The sequence below is a fragment of the Zalophus californianus genome, chromosome 14, assembly GCF_009762305.2.
Source record: "Zalophus californianus isolate mZalCal1 chromosome 14, mZalCal1.pri.v2, whole genome shotgun sequence".
Classification (NCBI taxonomy): Eukaryota; Metazoa; Chordata; class Mammalia; order Carnivora; family Otariidae; genus Zalophus; species Zalophus californianus.
Window position 1 is genome coordinate 26851212 of NC_045608.1, and position 17610 is coordinate 26868821.

General features: G+C 43.0%; 1 protein-coding gene across 1 annotated transcript in view; it reads left to right on the forward strand.

Moving 5' to 3' along the window:
* The first annotated feature begins 278 nt into the window (after positions 1–278).
* The window catches only part of MAPK1 (mitogen-activated protein kinase 1), a 112485-nt gene continuing 95153 nt past the window's right edge, over positions 279–17610 (forward strand). The window contains exon 1 of the mRNA XM_027575328.2: positions 279–609. Within this exon, the coding sequence (XP_027431129.1) occupies positions 491–609 (119 nt within the window). The 5' untranslated portion in view covers positions 279–490. The remainder of the gene's footprint in view (positions 610–17610) is intronic.

The following is a 17610-nucleotide window of genomic DNA, read 5'->3' on the forward strand; positions in this document are numbered from 1 at the left end:
CAGTTTCTTAGGCTCAGTGTTACGGTTCCCGTCCCGAAGCCTTGGTGTCCTTCTGCCTCTCGACAGCCGCCTACCGCGCCAACTCCCCCGCGAACGCACGTGACCAAGCAAGGCGGTGACTCTACCGCCGCCGCAGTGCTCCGCCCCGACCTCCCCGCTTCCGCCGGCCCGCGCAGCCCCGCCCCCAGACGGCGGGGAGCCAATCCGCGTGCACGCTCCTTGGCTCCGCCCCGGCGCCCTCCTCGGCGCGCGCCCCTCCCTCCGCCCGCCGGCCCGCCCGTCAGTCAGTCAGGCAGGCCGGCAGTCTGTCCGAGTGGCCGTAACCTCTCCAGCTGTCCTAAGCCGTGCCCTCTTTGCTCCTTCCCGGTCGGCGTCCGCAGCTGCACTCGCAGCGGCGCGGTCCCTCTGGGAGGTGCGGCGTGGGCCGAGCGGCGGCCGCGGAGTGTCGAGCCCTTCGCGGCGGAGCGGCGGCGGCGGCCCGGCAGCCAACATGGCGGCGGCGGCGGCGGCGGGCGCGGGCCCGGAGATGGTCCGCGGGCAGGTGTTCGACGTGGGGCCACGCTACACCAACCTCTCGTACATCGGCGAGGGCGCCTACGGCATGGTGTGGTGAGTGTCCGCGCCCGCCCGCAGGCCCGGCCACGCCCGCCCACCCCATCGCCCGGGGACGCAGAGGACGCAGGCGCGGCCTCGTCCGCGCCCCGGCCTCCCGGGCCGCCGCGACCCCAACCCTTGGTTTCACCGTCGTCGGTGCGCCAGAGGCCTCGGGCGGGGCCCGGGGGCTGGTCGAGGTTTGGGTGTTGCTCGCGGCGTTTCGCGGGCCGGCCTTAGCTTGCCGCGGGGAGGGGCATAGGGGGCGGAGGCCAGTACCCGGGGACCCCCAGATTCAGGCGCAGCGCGGATTTTAGAGCCAGGACCCCGGGAAGGGAACGGAAGGGGTCCCGCGTCCCCTCAGCCCCCCCGGTTTGCTAGCATCGTGGCCTTCTTTTTGACATCCAATTGTAGAGCTGGGAATTCCTTCAGAAGCTTGTCGGTGGTGGTGTTGGCCGCGGTCTTAAAAGCGCTTCGCCTCGGCATGTGTGCAGAACGCCGAAATAATTACCTTCTTCCCCTCGCCTGTATTTTGAGAACGGTTTTCATTAAATATCTTCAGTAGTGCTAACGGTGTTCTCCTGCGCAGGCTTTCTATAAAAAGCGTCAGTAGCATCACTGTTAGTTGTGAAATATTTTAATCTTGAAGTTTTTAAAATGGATTTTAATACCCATACTGTTTGCGTTTCAGGAAGGATAAGCCCGCACTGCTCTCTTGATTTATTAAAGAGTCGTTTGGAGTTGGGCCTAATTTCACTTTTTTTCTTTACCCCGAGAGAGCGCTCTTAACAGCGTAAATGTATTCAGACGTTTTAGCACAATTGTGGACTTTTCCTGTTAATGTTTTAGTGGTCAGTATATATGCAGCCTTAATGGAGTTCTTGCAGAATTACATGCACCCTCCCTTATCTTGATCCATATCCCCCAGAAAGGTTCCCGGTTCTTTTTATTAGAATTAGCTGGTTTTTGTGTTGATGAAGACTTAAGGAAGTGTAGACTCCCTTCCATCTATTTCTTCTTGTGAGTGTGTCTTGTGTTGAGTGAAGGAGGCAAACTAATATTTATTGAACATTTGGTGGCAGGTACTAGGTATATTATCTCATTTTATTTATTTATTTTTATTTTTTAAATTTTTTTAAAAAGATTTTATTTATTTGACAGAGAGAGAGAGAGCAGGAACACAAGCAGGGGGAGTGGGAGAGGGAGAAGCAGGCTTTCCACCGAGCAGGGAGCCTGATACGGGGCTTGATCCTAGGACCCTGGGATCATGACCCAAGCCGAAGGCAGATGCTTAACCGACTGAGCCACCCAGGCGCCCTATCTCATTTTATTTGAACAGCCACCTCGAAGGAGGAAAGGTGGTGATATCCCTCTTTCAGGAGAGAAAGTATTTCGAGGTGAAGCAAATTCTTCAGGTCATACAACTAGAGAGACAAGATTGTAGACTGAGATCCTGGCTCAAAAGCGCTGCAGCTCTTTCCTTTATACCCTGCTGTCTTTAAATAGTGTTATTAATAGCTTTAGAGTTTGGCATATTTTACTGTTGTAAGCAAGTCTGTTTTAGAAATGTATTCAAATTTGAATGATAGTGATTATAGAAATGCCATAAAGGGCATGTTTTAACGAGTATCTTAGACTAGTTAAATTTTTAAAAGACTAATTGAATCTTGACTGTTTTCATTCTCTTGAGGAGCAAAATGCTTCACATATACAACTGTGAAAATTAATGTGAACTCAGAGGTTTAGGAGCCAAAAGAGGAATTAAATTATGTCTAAAAGAAAAAAGGCCCTAGAAAGTACTGCCCACATTATCACTTCTCTGTCATACATCTGATTGCTATTGCACCGGCTGGTAAGTATACTAGTAAACATGTGTAAGGAGAGGTTCAGAATTGTCCATAACGTCCTTCAGCTTTCTTAAAAAATTTCACATCTAAAATATGGACTGAAAAAAAATCTTTAGGTTTAGGATACTTTAATTGAAAAGGGTTTTTTTCTTTTTCCTCCTGATGAGATTCTTACTAGTCTGAAGATAATTTAGATAGGGTAGCTATTTCTGTCATTGCTGTAGACATATTTGACCTTCCAAGTCTCTATCGGGGGAGATGCTGAGTACTTTTACAGTAATTTTCCTTTCCTGAAATCCAAAAACAAGTATAATTGGAAGTAGAATCCTCGGTCCAGGTTATAGCTTTTAATTCTCATCTTAGTAAGAATGTAATCTATGTTGCACATTATTAGCATTTAATAAATGTTGATTAAGAATGCTGGGTTTGGGGCGCCTGGGTGGCTCAGTCGTTAAGCGTCTGCCTTCGGCTCAGGTCACGAACCCAGGGTCCTGAGATCGAGCCCCGCATTGGGCTCCCTACTCAGCGGGAAGCCTGCTTCTCCCTCTCCTACTCCCCCTGCTTGTGTTCCCTCTCTCGCTGTGTCTCTCTCTGTCAAATAAATAAAATGTTAAAAAAAAAATGCTGGGTTTATGGAGGGCTTCTTGAATGAAATGTTATTTAAATAGTGATATTTTAAAAAATGTAACGCTTCCAGACAGATTTGAAGATTTTCAGGCAGTTAGGAATTTTGCCTTTTTTGTGCAGAGCCCTTTCCTGATCATTGTATGGAAGGTATTAAAGATGAAGAGTGGAGTTTGAGTTGGGTATTTTAAGAGTGGTTATGATTTTGATGGATAATAGGCTCAAGTGACAGTTTGAGCTGTGAAATCTAATCCTGGAGAAGTAGGTAGCAAATGGTAGAGGACTCTAAAGGCAAAACTGAGTTTGATTCTATATTTTGCAATGAAGAAGCATCAATGATTTTGAAAACAGGCAGTCATATGGTCAATTCTGAGATTTTGGGGGGTAGATCAACACTGGTGGAAGTGATATAGAAAAAACTGTGATGTTGCAATTAAGCTATTGTAACTGTCTAGAGGTGAAGTGATATAGTGGTATTGGAAGGTAATAGATGGAGGGCTTGAGAGACCTTATTAAGATAGAATCCATGGGGGTGCCTAAGTGGCTCAGTTGGTTCAAGTGTCCAACTCTTGATTTCAGTTCAGGTCTTGATCTCAGTGTCGTGAGTTCATGCCCAGCATGGAGCCTACTTAAAAAAAAAAAGAAAAAGAGGGGTGCCTGGGTGGCTCAGTTGTTAAGCATCTGCCTTCGGCTCAGGTCATGGTCCCAGGGTCCTGGGATCGAGCCCTGTGTCGGGCTCCCTGCTCTGCGGGAAACCTGCTTCTCCCTCTCCCACTCCCCCTGCTTGTGTTCCCTTTCTCGCTATGTCTCTCTCTTTCAAATAAGTAAATAAAATCTTAAAAAAAAAAAAAGAAAAAAAATTCATGGAGTGCCTGGATGGCTCAGTCAATGGAGCTTGTGACTCTTCATCTCAGGGTTGTAAGTGTGAGCCCACCATTGGGTGTAGAGATTACTTAAAGATCAAATCTTAAAAAAAAAAAAAATCCATATGGGCTCTTTATCAGAAGAATGGTAGAAAGACTGAATTATGGCAAGTATGGGAGGAAGCAAAGGATGATGAGATCTAGAAGGGTAAGAGTCTTAATGAGGTGGGATTTGGATTTAAGAGGGATTTCTGAGACAAGGATTTTTGAGTTTGGATATGGGTATATTTGTTAATTCCACGGCTTCTATTTTGGGAGCCTGGGAGGATGGCTTTGCTGTTATCAGGGAGGAAATAGGCAGACAAAGCAGGTTTATTAGGGAGAAATAGTGAGTTGAGACTTACTAAGTTGTGATGACTGTAGGCCATTTAGGCTATTTCCAGAAGGCATCTTGAAATTTAGAAGAGGGAAGTAGAATCTGGAGATGAAAATTTATGAAAGTGGTAGTCTTGCATGGAAGAGCACAGATTCTTATCTGAGGTGACTGACGATGTGAAATTGCAAGCAGATGTGTATATTCATCTTTTTAGTAAACACTCCATACATTCAGTAGATTTTCAAAGGGATCCGTTGTCCCAGAAAGGTTAAGAACTACTGAGGTAGAACAGGAAGACCACAGAGGTAAACCAAATTTTTAAAAAAGATTTATTTATTTATCTTAAAGGGAGGGGAAGAGAGTGAGTGCGAGCGTGCGCAAAGGGGAGGGGCAGAGGTAGAGTCTTAAGCAGACTCCTTGCTGACTGCGAGTGTGACTCAGGTTTCAGTCTCTCGACTCCTGAGATCATGACCTGAGCTGAAACCAAGAGTTGGATGCTTAACCGACTGTGCCACCCAGGTGCCCCCTTGACAGATTTTTTTTTTTAAAGATTTTATTTATTTGACAGAGAGAGCACAAGCAGAAGGAGAGAGAGGGAGAAGCAGGCTCCCCGCTGAGCAAGGAGCCCGGTGTGGGACTCAATCCCAGGACCCTGGGATCATGACCCGGGCCGAAGGCAGCTGCTCGACCCACTGAGCCACCCAGGCGTCCCATTGACAGATTTTTTTTTTTTTTAAGATTTCATTTGTTTATTAGAGAGTACGATCAGGGGGAGGAGCAGACTCCCCATTGAGCAGGGAGCCCAGTGTGGGACCTGATCCTGGAACTCTGGGATCATGACCTGAGCTGAAGGCAGATGCTTAACCAACTGAGCCACACAGGTGCTCCGCCTTGACAAATATTTTTAAGAGGTAGGCAAAGGAATGAGAGCCTGAGGACTGGTGAGACATATTAGAATCAGGAAAAAAAAAATGTATGAGAGGAGAAACTGAAGCTGTATATGCTTGATCATTTATTAACTAAGGTAAGTATTTTGAGTAAGTTGAGTTTGAAACCCTTTCTGAATATGATTGCGAGGTCATAGGGTTATCTTCATAGAGATAGTAATTGAAATAGAGATACTTTGAGAGTGGATTAGATGGGGGCGGGGGGATGTGAGAACTGAGCCAAAGGAATGCCTGATTTTAGGTGTCAACAGAAGGCCAGTTACAGAAGAGGACAGAGGAAGTGTGGCTAGAGAGACCAGACAACCAGGAGTGCAGATCATCAAAGGAGCCAAGAAGATTGTGGTCATCAGGGATTGACGTTGGATACTATAGAGGACAGACAATGCAACTTGAAGACAAGCTGTTGGACTTGATTTTCAACTCTCCTAAAAAAAGATGGTTCCAAGCAAAATTTCAGTGTTATCACCTTCCGAATGGTACAATATCCTGTCTTATTAAGGCTTTTTGATTATGGTAGACAAGTAGAACTACCATTTAGTCAACACTTTGTTTTATATGTGTCAGTTAATCCTCAACAACCACACTGCAAACATGGTTACTTTGTACAAAAGTGAGGAAACTTGAGACAGATTAGTTAACTTGCCCAAGGACACACAGATAGTAAGTGATAGTGCATCCCAGTCTGTCTGGTTCCTAAATGATGCTCAACCAAAGGTCAAAGTTGAGAAAGTGTATGTTTTCAGTAACAGGAAATACCTATTATCTGCTTTTGCTTGTATCACATTTTAGCCTTGTGTTTTTTTTATTTTTTTAAAGATTTTGCATTTAGAGAGCGAGTGAGCACAAGTGAGAGGGGCAGAGGGACAGGGAGAGAGAATCCCAAGCAGACTCCACACTGAGCCTGTAGCCTGACGTGGGGCTCAATCTCAGGACCCCAAGATCATGACCTGAGCTGAAACCGAGTTAGGTGCTCAACTGTGCCACCCAGGCGCCCCACTTTCTTTTATTTATTTATTTATTAAAAGATTTTATTTATTTGAGAGAGCGAGTGAGCGCGCGCGCGCGCGCGCGCACACACACACACACACACACACACACACACACACACACACACACACACACACACACACACACACACACACACACACGCAGGGGGAGGGGAAGAGGGAGAGGGAGAAGCTGACTTCTTGCTGAGCAGGGAGCCTGATGGAGGGTTCCATCCCAAGATCCTAGGATCATGACCCAGGCCAAAGGCAGATGCTAACCAACTGAGCCACCCAGGTGCCCTCTTTTTAGCCTTTTATTTTATTTTAAAGTTTTGTGTTTTTTTAAGATTTTATTTATTTATTTGACAGAGAGAGACACAGCAAGAGAGGAAACACAAGCAGGGGGAGTGGGAGAGGGAGAAGCAGGCTTCCTGCTGAGCAGGGAGCCCGATGTGGGGCTCGATCCCAGGACTCTGGGATCGTGACCCCAGCCGAAGGCAGGTGCCCAATGACTGAGCCACCCAGCACCCCTCTTTTTAGCCTTTTATTTTTATTTATTTGATAGAGAGCTAGAGCAGGAACACAAGCAGGGGGAGTGGGAGAGGGAGAAGCAGGCTTCCTGCAGAGCAGGGGACCTGATGCGGGGCTCGATCCCAGTACCCCGGGATCATGACCCAAGCCGAAGGCAGACACTTAACAACTGAGCCACCCAGGCGCCCCACATTTTAGCCTTTTAAAAAACTCCACGCAAGGTCATTCACTCAGAAAATATTTATTGAGCACCTTTTATGTGCCAGGATTTACACGGTCCCTGCCTCTTAGTATCCTTTAGTCCAGGTGGTGGGTGGAGTAGTAAAGAGAATATACCAGTCCATTCAGAAAGAATGTATGTAGTGCTGTGAGAAAAAGACGGCCTGAGTGATGTGGGGCTGTCTTTGTATGGCTTCATAGACTTTTGACCTGGGTGTTGTAGTATGACTAGGAATTCGCCTTGAGATGTGCATTCTAGGTATAGGAAAATGTACATGCAAAGGCAGCACATCAGGTCAGGAAAACCACAAGTTTTTTGGGATGGCAGGGGTGTAGTGTGTCTTTTTTTTTTTTTAAGATTTTATTTATTTATTTATTTGAGAGAGAAATGAGAGAGAGAGAGCATGAGAGAGGGGAGGGTCAGAGGGAGAAGCAGACTCCCCACTGAGCAGGGAGCCTGATGTGGGACTCGATCCTGGGACTCCAGGATCATGACCTGAGCTGAAGGCAGTCGCCCAACCAACTGAGCCACCCAGGCGCCCCAAGAGTGTAGCATGTCTTAAGGACAAAAGCTGTTGACAGCTGGGATGGACAGGGCCAAATCCTAAAGGACATCGTTTACTGAGGAGTAGACTTGATTTTGTAAGTGAGAGTTATTAAAAGATGGCCTTGTCTCTGCCAGTTCCTCGTCAAATTTTGTGAATTATGTTCCCCTCTTTGTGTCTCTCATGCTTTCCAGCTGCTGTGCTTACGTGCGTTTCCTTCTGCTTATCTTGGGTTCCTCAGTGGGTGTAACTTCTATCCCTTTTCCAGGGGCATTTTGAAATGTATATGGGTTTTGTTTTTTGGTTGTTACATTGATTGGGGAATATTATAGGCCTTCCATGTGTATATGGTGGAGGCAGGTATGCTAAACGACCTACAGTGCATGGTACAGTCCCTGTGCTGGAGAATCATCCTGTCAAGATGATAGTAGTACACCCCTCCAGTCCACCCCCAAGAAACATTGGGCCCTGTTCAAGTCCTGTGTTCCTCTAGGCTCATCTTCTCCATAAACTTACCCTTACTACTGTCGGCTGTAGCACTCCCTCCCTTCCTGAAACTGTTGGGTATTGGTACCACCTGTTTGAAAGGCAAGACCAGCAGTAGTATGTATCATCTGTAGAAGCTCAAGACTTAAAAGTGGATCTGGATTCAGATTCTTAGTTTTGATTGTTAACATTTAATAAAGAAGTGTCTTGTATGATTTTGGGAGCTCAAAGATCTGAGTACACCATTTTACATGAGCAATTGAAAATTCAATGTTTCTGAATAGTTTTGAGTACAAGTAACTCAATGAAATTAATTTTGATATTAATAACATCCCTGCTGATGGTAGAAATCTGGTGGTTAGCTATAACTGATAAGCCATTTCCATGAATTTAATTTGTAGGTTTTCACTTCTCAAGTATTTATGAAAAGTTTTTTTATGAAAAGCATCCAAGTTTTCTTAGAAACCATACATAATTTATTCTCTACCTTGTTCACATTAAGGTACCTGGTAATTAAAAACTGATTCCCCGGGGCGCCTGGGTGGCTCAGTCTTTAAGCGTCTGCCTTCGGCTCAGGTCATGATCCCAGGGTCCTGGGATCGAGCCCCGCATCGGGCTCTCTGCTCAGCGGGAAGCTTGCTTCTCCCTCTCCCACTCCCCCTACTCGTGCTCCCTCTCTCGCTGTGTCTCTCTCTGTCAAATAAATAAATAAAATCTTTAAAAAACAAAACAAAAACTGATTTCCCAACAAACATCCAGATCCGTTTCACCCTGTATCCAGTCAGTCTACCCACTCACCTAACCCTGAGATGCTGTTTTTTCCCCTTTGTTTCTCTTTCACTACTTGGGGCTTCCTCACATTGGAAAGCCAGCAGGATAGATATTCTCCAAGGTCCTTTTCGGATTCTCAGTCTTCGGACAGTCTCTGTGTTCTGAATCCATGGCCAGTAGGAGCTGGGAAGTAGGGTGTAGGGGTGTGCCATGATCAATTAACTGACATGAGTTGCATGCCTACCTTGTTTTAGGTCACTGGGGTTCCGAGTTCATTTTCATTCTCATCTTTGAGGTAATTTTTTCCCCCCACTTTATAGATAAGGAAACCAAGTCTCATGTAATTTGTCCAAGGTTCACAGCCAATAAATACATAGCAGAACTGAGATTTATCTTGACCCCAAACCTGTGAGTGAGTTATTTATTTATTGGGCTTTACTCTGTTATACCAAGCTACCTGGAAACATGCTTCCTATAGCCCGGATTCTTGAATGCATTGGCACCAAAGTATTAAATGATAATTGTCATAGATGACTTGGGCCTGTAGAGAGGTAAAAGAGGGAAAAACTGGATACCTGGAAAGGATGAGAGAAGTAGGGTCGAACTTACTTTTTATCCGGAGGGTAGTGTTAATTTCTTCTCATGTGTTCTGCTTACCTCCATCCGTTTCTTGATTTCCATTCACTTAATAGTATTAAGTGGGTAGCTGACCTATGTGCTAGGCAATAGGATCAAAGGGGTGAAGAGAAGGGGTAGTTTTACTCTGGTGTTTACTGCAACAGGAAAGGAATAACTTTTACTGAGTTTGATGAGGTGCACAGTGCTGCTGGAGGGTGTAAGAGGTGGAGGTAGGATGGTTTTGAGTAGTCCAGGAAGATGTCCTTGAGGAAGTGGTATTTAAGTTGGGATCTGAAGAATGACTTGGAGCTAGCTAATTAAAAGGTGGTGTAAGGTGCTGGAGTGTCTCATATACTATCTTGTAGAAAATAATTGTGGAAAGTGAGTTTATGATTAAGATTCAGGGATCTTTCTCATGGTACTGCGGGGATGGGAAGTGCAGTTAAAGCTTCAGGATACAGTTGTAACCAAGAACTAGAAAATAGACCAACTCCCCTACCTCCCTCTATCTTGATGTTTACAAAATCTTGCACTCTGCATCTCTGCACAGCTGGGGATTTTTTCTTTTCTCTTTCACCACATCCCCATGCATTTGGCAGAAGAGAGCTTATCCCAGCTTCCTCAAGGTATGTGTCTTTAGTACATTGACAGCCAGAGGCTGAGAGCACTCTGAATCCAATTCCTGGGAGAGAGAATTTGATCCAGCTTGGGATAGTGTCCATCTCGGGTCCAGTTTGCTGGTGGAGTCATTTGAAAAGGCTGACCTCTAAGGTATGAGGAATGAGGTAGGGTAGTCAAAAGATGTTTCCTATTGACTGCTGACTTGCCAGGTTCAAGTTCTTGGTGCTGCTTCCCCTGCTGTTCTCCGGGCTGGAATTTTCCCCTGCTTTTTGGAGCCTGTGGGGGAGAGAGGAGAGGAGAGGGAGAAGTAGTTGAGACAGAAGAGCTTTGCTTTGCTTCTAGGGTTCTTTTGTTTTTCTGTTTCTGGTATTATGGGGGTGGCAGCTAAACTGGGTGGTATCTTTAAACTTTATTTGGTATTTGATACATATGTAGCATGTGTAAGTTAGGTAGCCTAACAGTAAACACTTAAGAACCTACCACTCCCTGAGTGACTTTTTTTTTTTTTTTTAAGATTTTATTGATTTGCCCAGTGGCTGGGGGGTGGAGGCAGAGGGAGAGGGAGAAGCAGGCTCCCCACTGAGCAGGGAGCCCAATGCTGGGGGGCTCAATACCAGGACCCTGAGATCATGACTTGAGCCAAAGGCAGAGGCTTAACCCACTCAGCCCCTGGGGCGCCCCTCCCCCAGTGACTTCTTGACCATATTGTCTGAGGTCAACATTCTGATCTTCGGCCACAGCCTTCACTCCAAGGTTTAATTTCCTTCTGGGAGCCTGTACAGTGGAGCGGGTAAGGGCATGGTTTTTCACCATTTATATATGTGGCTATGGCAGGTTATCCAACCTGAGTCTTATTTTCCTCATCTGTAGAAAGGGAGTAGTGGTGTACACCTCAGTATTGTGAGGATTAAATGAGGTATGTAGGTGAAGTGCTGAGTGCTCAGTATCTGGTTAATGCTCCGATTATTCCCTTGAAGTAAATGGGCCTGGCAAGACCTGGATCCTCTCTCACCTCAGTCTCTTAGAATATCTTTTTCTTAAAAAAAAAATATATATATATATATATTTATTTATTTATTTATTTATTTGAGAGTGAGTGAGCGCATGAATGGGGGAGGAGCAGGGGGAGGGTAAGGGAGGGGGAAAGAATCTCAAGCGGACTGTAAGCTGAGCTCATGGAGCCCGACGCTGGGCTGCATCTCATGACCCTGAGATCAGTCATGGCCTGAGCTGAAACCAATAATTGGATGCTCAACCGACTGAGCCAGCCAGACGCCCCATGCACAAGCCTATTTTTTTAAGTGGGTTATTCTTTCTATTATTAAATGAAAATAAAGCATCTCTGAGCAGTTTTTATACTAAGATCATATTTGTTTTCTTTTTTCTCACATGGCCCCTAAAATAATTTTTGAGAATTTGAAGCCATATCAAAGTTGTCCTCCCTATTTAGGAATCATATTCTATTGTAAGAAATAAAACTGTGGTTGACAACTAAAAAATTGGTAGGCTATCCTAAGAAAATTAATAGTTTCTTTCTCAGCTAGTCAGTATCCTCTACACAGATTTAATCTCTTTAGCTCAATTTTGCAACGTTATTTCAATTACTAGCATTAATGGATTTGTTTTTCCAAGCATAGGTATTCCCAGAATCTCTTACCCTGGGTGTTGGAGAGATGGCCAGGTATGAATCTGATGCAGATTTTGAGAATTCCCTTTAGGACCAACTTGAGGGGTCAGACAAATGGACAGAATATGAGGATTGCAGCTTCTACTAATTATTAGGGTCTCAGGTTTTGCAGTTTGGACCTTAATTTGGCTTAACAGCCTCTTTTAAAATGCTGATACCCCCTTCCAGGATGTAGCCCTGTTCATCCTTTTATACGACACTTGATTTTTTAAAAAAAATTGACCAAACAGCAAGCAGAAGGAGGCTGTGTCTAACTTTTGTTCTACCTTTTGTTTTTTTATTTTTAAAAAAGATTTTATTTATTTATTTGACAGAGAGAGCGAGAGAGGGAACACAAGCAGGGGGAGTGGGAGAGGGAGAAGCAGGCTTCCCGCCGAGCAGGGAGCCCAATGCGGGGCTCGATCCCAGGACCCTGGGATCATGACCTGAGCCGAAGGAAGATGCTTAACGACTGAGCCACCCAGGCGCCCTATCGTTCTATCTTTTAAAATAGCTATATCAATATACTATAAAATTCATAAAATTTTAAGGTTCAGTTCAGTCATTTTTAGTAAATTTACTGAGTTGTGCAACCATCACCACAATCTAGCTTTAGAACATTTCCATCATTCCAAAAAGTTTCTCCTTGTCGTTTGCAGTCAGTTCCCACTCCCACTCCCACCCCCAGGCAACTCCTGATCTGCTTTGTTTTGCCTGTCTTTGAACTTTCATGAAAATGGAATCATGCAAGATACAGTTTTTTGTATCTGGTGTTTTCTTCACTTACAGTGGTTTTGATATTCATCTGTGTCATTGCCAGGATCTGTAGTTTATTGGGGTTTTTTTTTTTGGTCATTAAATAGTAATTACTTGGATAGATATACCAGATTATGGACATGTGGAAATTTTTGGGTTTTGTCTATTATGAATAATGCTGTTATACATTCATCTATAAGTTTTTGTGTGGACATTTGGTTTTATTTCTCTTGGTTACTTGGGAGTTGCTGGGTCATAGGACAAGCAAGCTCTATGTGTGTGTGTTTTTGGGGCAGAGGATGGTAAAATGATTTTGGTTTAAACGATAATAAGAGTACAAATTAATTCATTGAATAAATCTGAATACCCTATGTACTGGCCTTATTCTAGGTACTGAGAATGGAGTGGTAAACAAAACTTAGTCCCTGACCTTGAGGAGTTAGCTCTTCAGTGGAGGAGGTAGACTAATGTTTCACTTACTGATAAGTGCTATGAAGAAAACTTTTATAAAATAGGTTAAAAGTATAGAGTGAAAAGGGGAAGGCATTTTTTTCCTGTAAACATTTTTAATGCTACGCACTTAAATTTTTTTTTACATGTAACTTTTTTTTTTAAGATTTTATTTATTTATTTGAGACAGAATGAGAGAGAGAGAGCACATGAGAGGGGGGAGGATCAGAGGGAGAAGCAGACTCCCCGCTGAGCAGGGAGCCCGATGCGGGACTCGATCCAGGGACTCCAGGATCATGACCTGAGCCGAAGGCAGTTGCTTAACCAACTGAGCCACCCAGGCGCCCTAACTTTTTTTTTTTTAAACAATCTGAAATGTTTAGAAATATTGTAAGGACAGTACAAAGGTTTTTCCCTGCACCACTTGAGAGTAAATTGTTGATACAGTGCCTCATCTCACCAGAACACTTCAGTGTGTATTTTTACCAAACAGGGAATGTCTCCTACATAACCATAATATAACCATCACTATCAGGAAATTAACACTGACACATTATTACTTCTTACTCTTGAGACCCTGTTCAGCAATCTTGTTTCGTTTAGTTGTCCTGTCTCTTTGGTCTCCTTTTGGCTGAGCCGTTCCTCAGACTTCCTTTGGCTCTAATACCTTAACACTTTTGAAAACTTATATTTTTACTTTTGAAGAAACCATCAAACTATTTTCCAAAGCAGATACACCATTTTACATTTTCATCAGCAGTGTGTGAGGCGTTCCATTTTTTCACAGCCTTACCAAAACTTGATTTAGTCAATCTTTTTGATTATATCCTATCTATTGAGTTTATAAGCGGTATTGCATTATAATTTCACTTTGTATTTTCCTCCCGATTAATGATGATTTTTTCTGTGCATATTAACCAATTGTATATCTTCGTTGATGAAGTGTCTGGTCCTGACTTTTGCCCATTTAAAAAAAAATTCACGTCTTTCATTTGGTTTTGGTATATATAGCTCTGCTCTCTCCATGTTTTCCTTTATTTTTTATTTTTTTAAAGATTTTTTATTTATTTATTTGATAGTGAGAGAGGGAACACAAGCAGGGGGAGTGAGAGAGGGAGAAGCAGACTTCCTGTGGAGCAGGGAGCCCGATGCGGGGCTCGATCCCAGGACCCTGGGATCATGACCTGAGCCGAGGGCAGATACTTAACAACCGAGCCACCCAGGCGCCCCTCCATGTTTTCCTTTAGAACAGGGACAGCTAAAATTTGAAGCATAATCCAAATCGAATCATGAGGCAACCCAGAAAAACCTGGTATAGGGATATTCTACAAAATAAACTAGCCTATAATCTTCAAAGATGTTAAGGTCATGAAAGTAAAAAAAACAAACCAAAAACCTAAGGAATTGTTCCAGACTGAAGGAATCCAAAGAGATGTGACAACTAGATATGATGGGTGAATCTGAATTGGCACAATAGAATGGGGCCTGGATTGTAAGAATGTATCAGTGTTAACAATTCTGATATTTGCAAATTGACTATGTGGGAAAATGGTCTTGTTTTGTTTGTAGGAAATACACACTAAAGCATTATGGGTAATGAGGCATCATACTAGCAAACTTACTTTCAGATGCTTCAGAGTACAAATTTGATGAACTAAATTTACTGTTTTTCTGTAGTTTGAGATTTAGTTCCTTTTCACCGATGAGTTGTTTGGTCTCTGGAAGGTGCTTGTGTGAGGGTGTGCTGAAATTTGGGGCAAATCACGAAAGGCATCTTTCAGCCAAGTGAAAGAGCACTGGCCGGGGTGTCAGGGGAACTGAGTCTCCATCCCTGCCATCATTGGCATGTTTTGTGGGCTTATGCTCGTTACTTTGCTTCTGCAGGTTTTAGTTTTTCTCATCTGAAAATTAAGGGATTAAGTAAAACTCTGTATAAAAGTCCCTTTCACCTCTAATGTTGTCATTGTCCTCAGAGACCTTCCGTGAAGTTAGCACACATATATATATATACACATACACACATATACGTGTACATACACATATATAAAGAGGACTCATGCATAGATTATTTCCCTGTTACTGGAAAGCTATCTGTTTTAGTGTAGTTTACTGGAGAAATCTCTGGGTAGTCATTACTGAGATCGAAAAGAAATGGGGAAACTTCCTATTAAAAACTAACAAAATAGGGCAGTCAGTAAGTGGCTGCCTTCGGCTCGGGTCATGATCCCGGGGTCCTGGGATTGATCGAGCCCTGCTTCGGGCTCCCTGCTCAGCGGGGAGTCTGCTTCTCCCTCTCCCTCTTCTTCTGCCGCTCCCCCTACTTGTGCTCATTTTCTCACTCTCTCTCTCTGTTAAATAAATAAATAAAATCTTTAAAAAAATGGATTAAAAAAAACCCAATGAAATAATTTACTTTAATGTTAAGCTCAAAATTAAACCCTGAGGAAAATAATTATTTTTATGCTCTTAAGTTGGAACTTTCTATACAGAGTACTGGTTTACCTCAAGTGATTAGATTATTCACATGTGTTTGAAGAGGGAGTTTTTAAAAACTTGCTGACTGGGGCGCCTGGGTGGCTTAGTTGGTTGAGCGACTGCCTTCGGCTCAGGTCATGATCCTGGAGTCCCGGGATCGAGTCCCACATCGGGCTCCCTGCTAGGCAGGGAGTCTGCTTCTCCCTCTGACCCTCTTCCCTCTCATGCTCTCTCTCTCATTCTCTCTCTCTCAAAAAATAAATAAAATCTTTTAAAAAAAATAAACTTGCTGACTGGGATGAATGTTAATGCTGTCATAGGCATTGGGAACAAACGTATTATGAAAATGTAGAGTTTCAGAGATAGGAAATACTTAAATAGAACTGATTATAAGTAAATCTTTTTTTTTTAATGATTTTTTTTATTTTGGGGCATCTGGGTTGGGTGGCTCAGTCCATTAAGCGTCTACCTTTAGCTCAGGTCATGATCTCTGGGTCCTGGTATAGAGCCTGCAGTGGGCTCCCTGCTCAGCAGGGAGTCTATTTCTCCCTCTCCTTTTGCCCCACCCCCACCCCACGCCCACTTTGTGTGTGTGCGTGTGCACTCTCTCGCTTTCAAAATCTTAAAAATTTTTTTTTATCTTTAAGTAATCTCTACATCCAGTATGGGGCTCAAATTTATAAGTCTGAGATCAGGAGTCACATGCTCCACTGACTGAGCCAGCCAGGTGCCCCTGATTACAAGTAATTCTGAAAAAGAGAAAACTTAGTACAGTCTTATTTATAGAAGAAATAGTTTGAACAGCTAAAGAAAATAAAGCAAAACCAATACATTTTCCCAGTTAATATCTAAATTTCCACTGAACACAGGTCAGGCTTGCAAAATAGGGAGCAAAACCTACAGAATTTACTTTGGCCACAAGGTTTTATCTTGAGTCAGTAACTGAGTTGAGGGTACTGCTATTTATTGCCTCAATAGAAATGTGAAAATGTTTAGTTTGGGGCTTATTTGAAATGTTCCTTCTCTTTTCGATCTAGCAATGCTGAATTCACCTTCAGATAAAATTTTATTTCCTTCATTAAATCATCTTTGTTTCTGTCCCATAGTTGAAGCAGATTTTTTTTTAAGATGAATGTAATCCCTTCCCGTAATTTTTGCAAGACCATATAGGCATATAAAAGTATTTGATACGATGTTTCACATCAGTGAAAAACCAGTTGACAGCAACACTAGATTGATCTAAGACTATTGCCAGGAACGTTTATCCCCTTTTTGGGCCAATTCTGCCTGTCATATATTTTGCTAATGTTTTCAAGCATCCTTTTAGGACGACTCTGATTCCTTACCATCCATGTGATAAAAGTGATACTCTTTAGAAGTGTTGAAATAAATTCTTTCTTTAGTCCAGGAGGAGCTGGAAAGAAAGGACATTTGTGATTCTTTGTCCACTCTGATGTAACTGCTCGGAAGAGCCATTTATTTCTTGCCACCAAGAAAGTATAAGACAGACTGGTTGTTAAGAAGTTTATAGAAACTTTAGGAATGTTTCTGGTTAACCCAGCAGGCAGAATGTAGCTTTCAAGAACTGGTAAATGTGTGTGTAGCATCCTAGAATTTAATGCTAATCTATACAAATGTAAATTGGATAATAATTTGGCCTTAACGTGGTTTCTGACTTCAGGAAAGTCTCATGTTTCCCTACTAAGTAAGCTGCTGGCATTGGGCCGAGATATATTTTATTCATATAAGGAAGTACCCATCACTTCCTTTTTTTGTTGTTTTTTAACATAAATGAGTGAATTTTGTCGAATGTCTTTTCTGCCTCCATGAAGATGATCATGTGTTTTTTTTTCTCTTTAGCATTATTATATCCATATTAATGGATTTCCTTATATTGAACCTCCCTTATATTCTTAGAAGAAATCCTGCTTGGTTAAGCTGTGTTCTTCTTTATAATGTACTGTTAGATTCTGTTTGCTAATGTTTGAAGATTTTTGTGTTGATATTCACAAGTGATGTTAGTCTGCTATATCTTTCTTCTGTGCAATCTTTTGGTAGGTGTGGGGGTTACTGTTATACTTTATTCATAAAATTAATTTGGAAGTTTTCTTGTTGTGTGTTCTGAGATAGCATTGGGATTACCTTATCTTTAAGTGGTAGAATTTCCCTAAGAAACCATTGGCCTGGTGCTTTTTTGTGTTTCCTTGAGGTTTTTTTTCTGTCTGGTCTCTTTGCCAT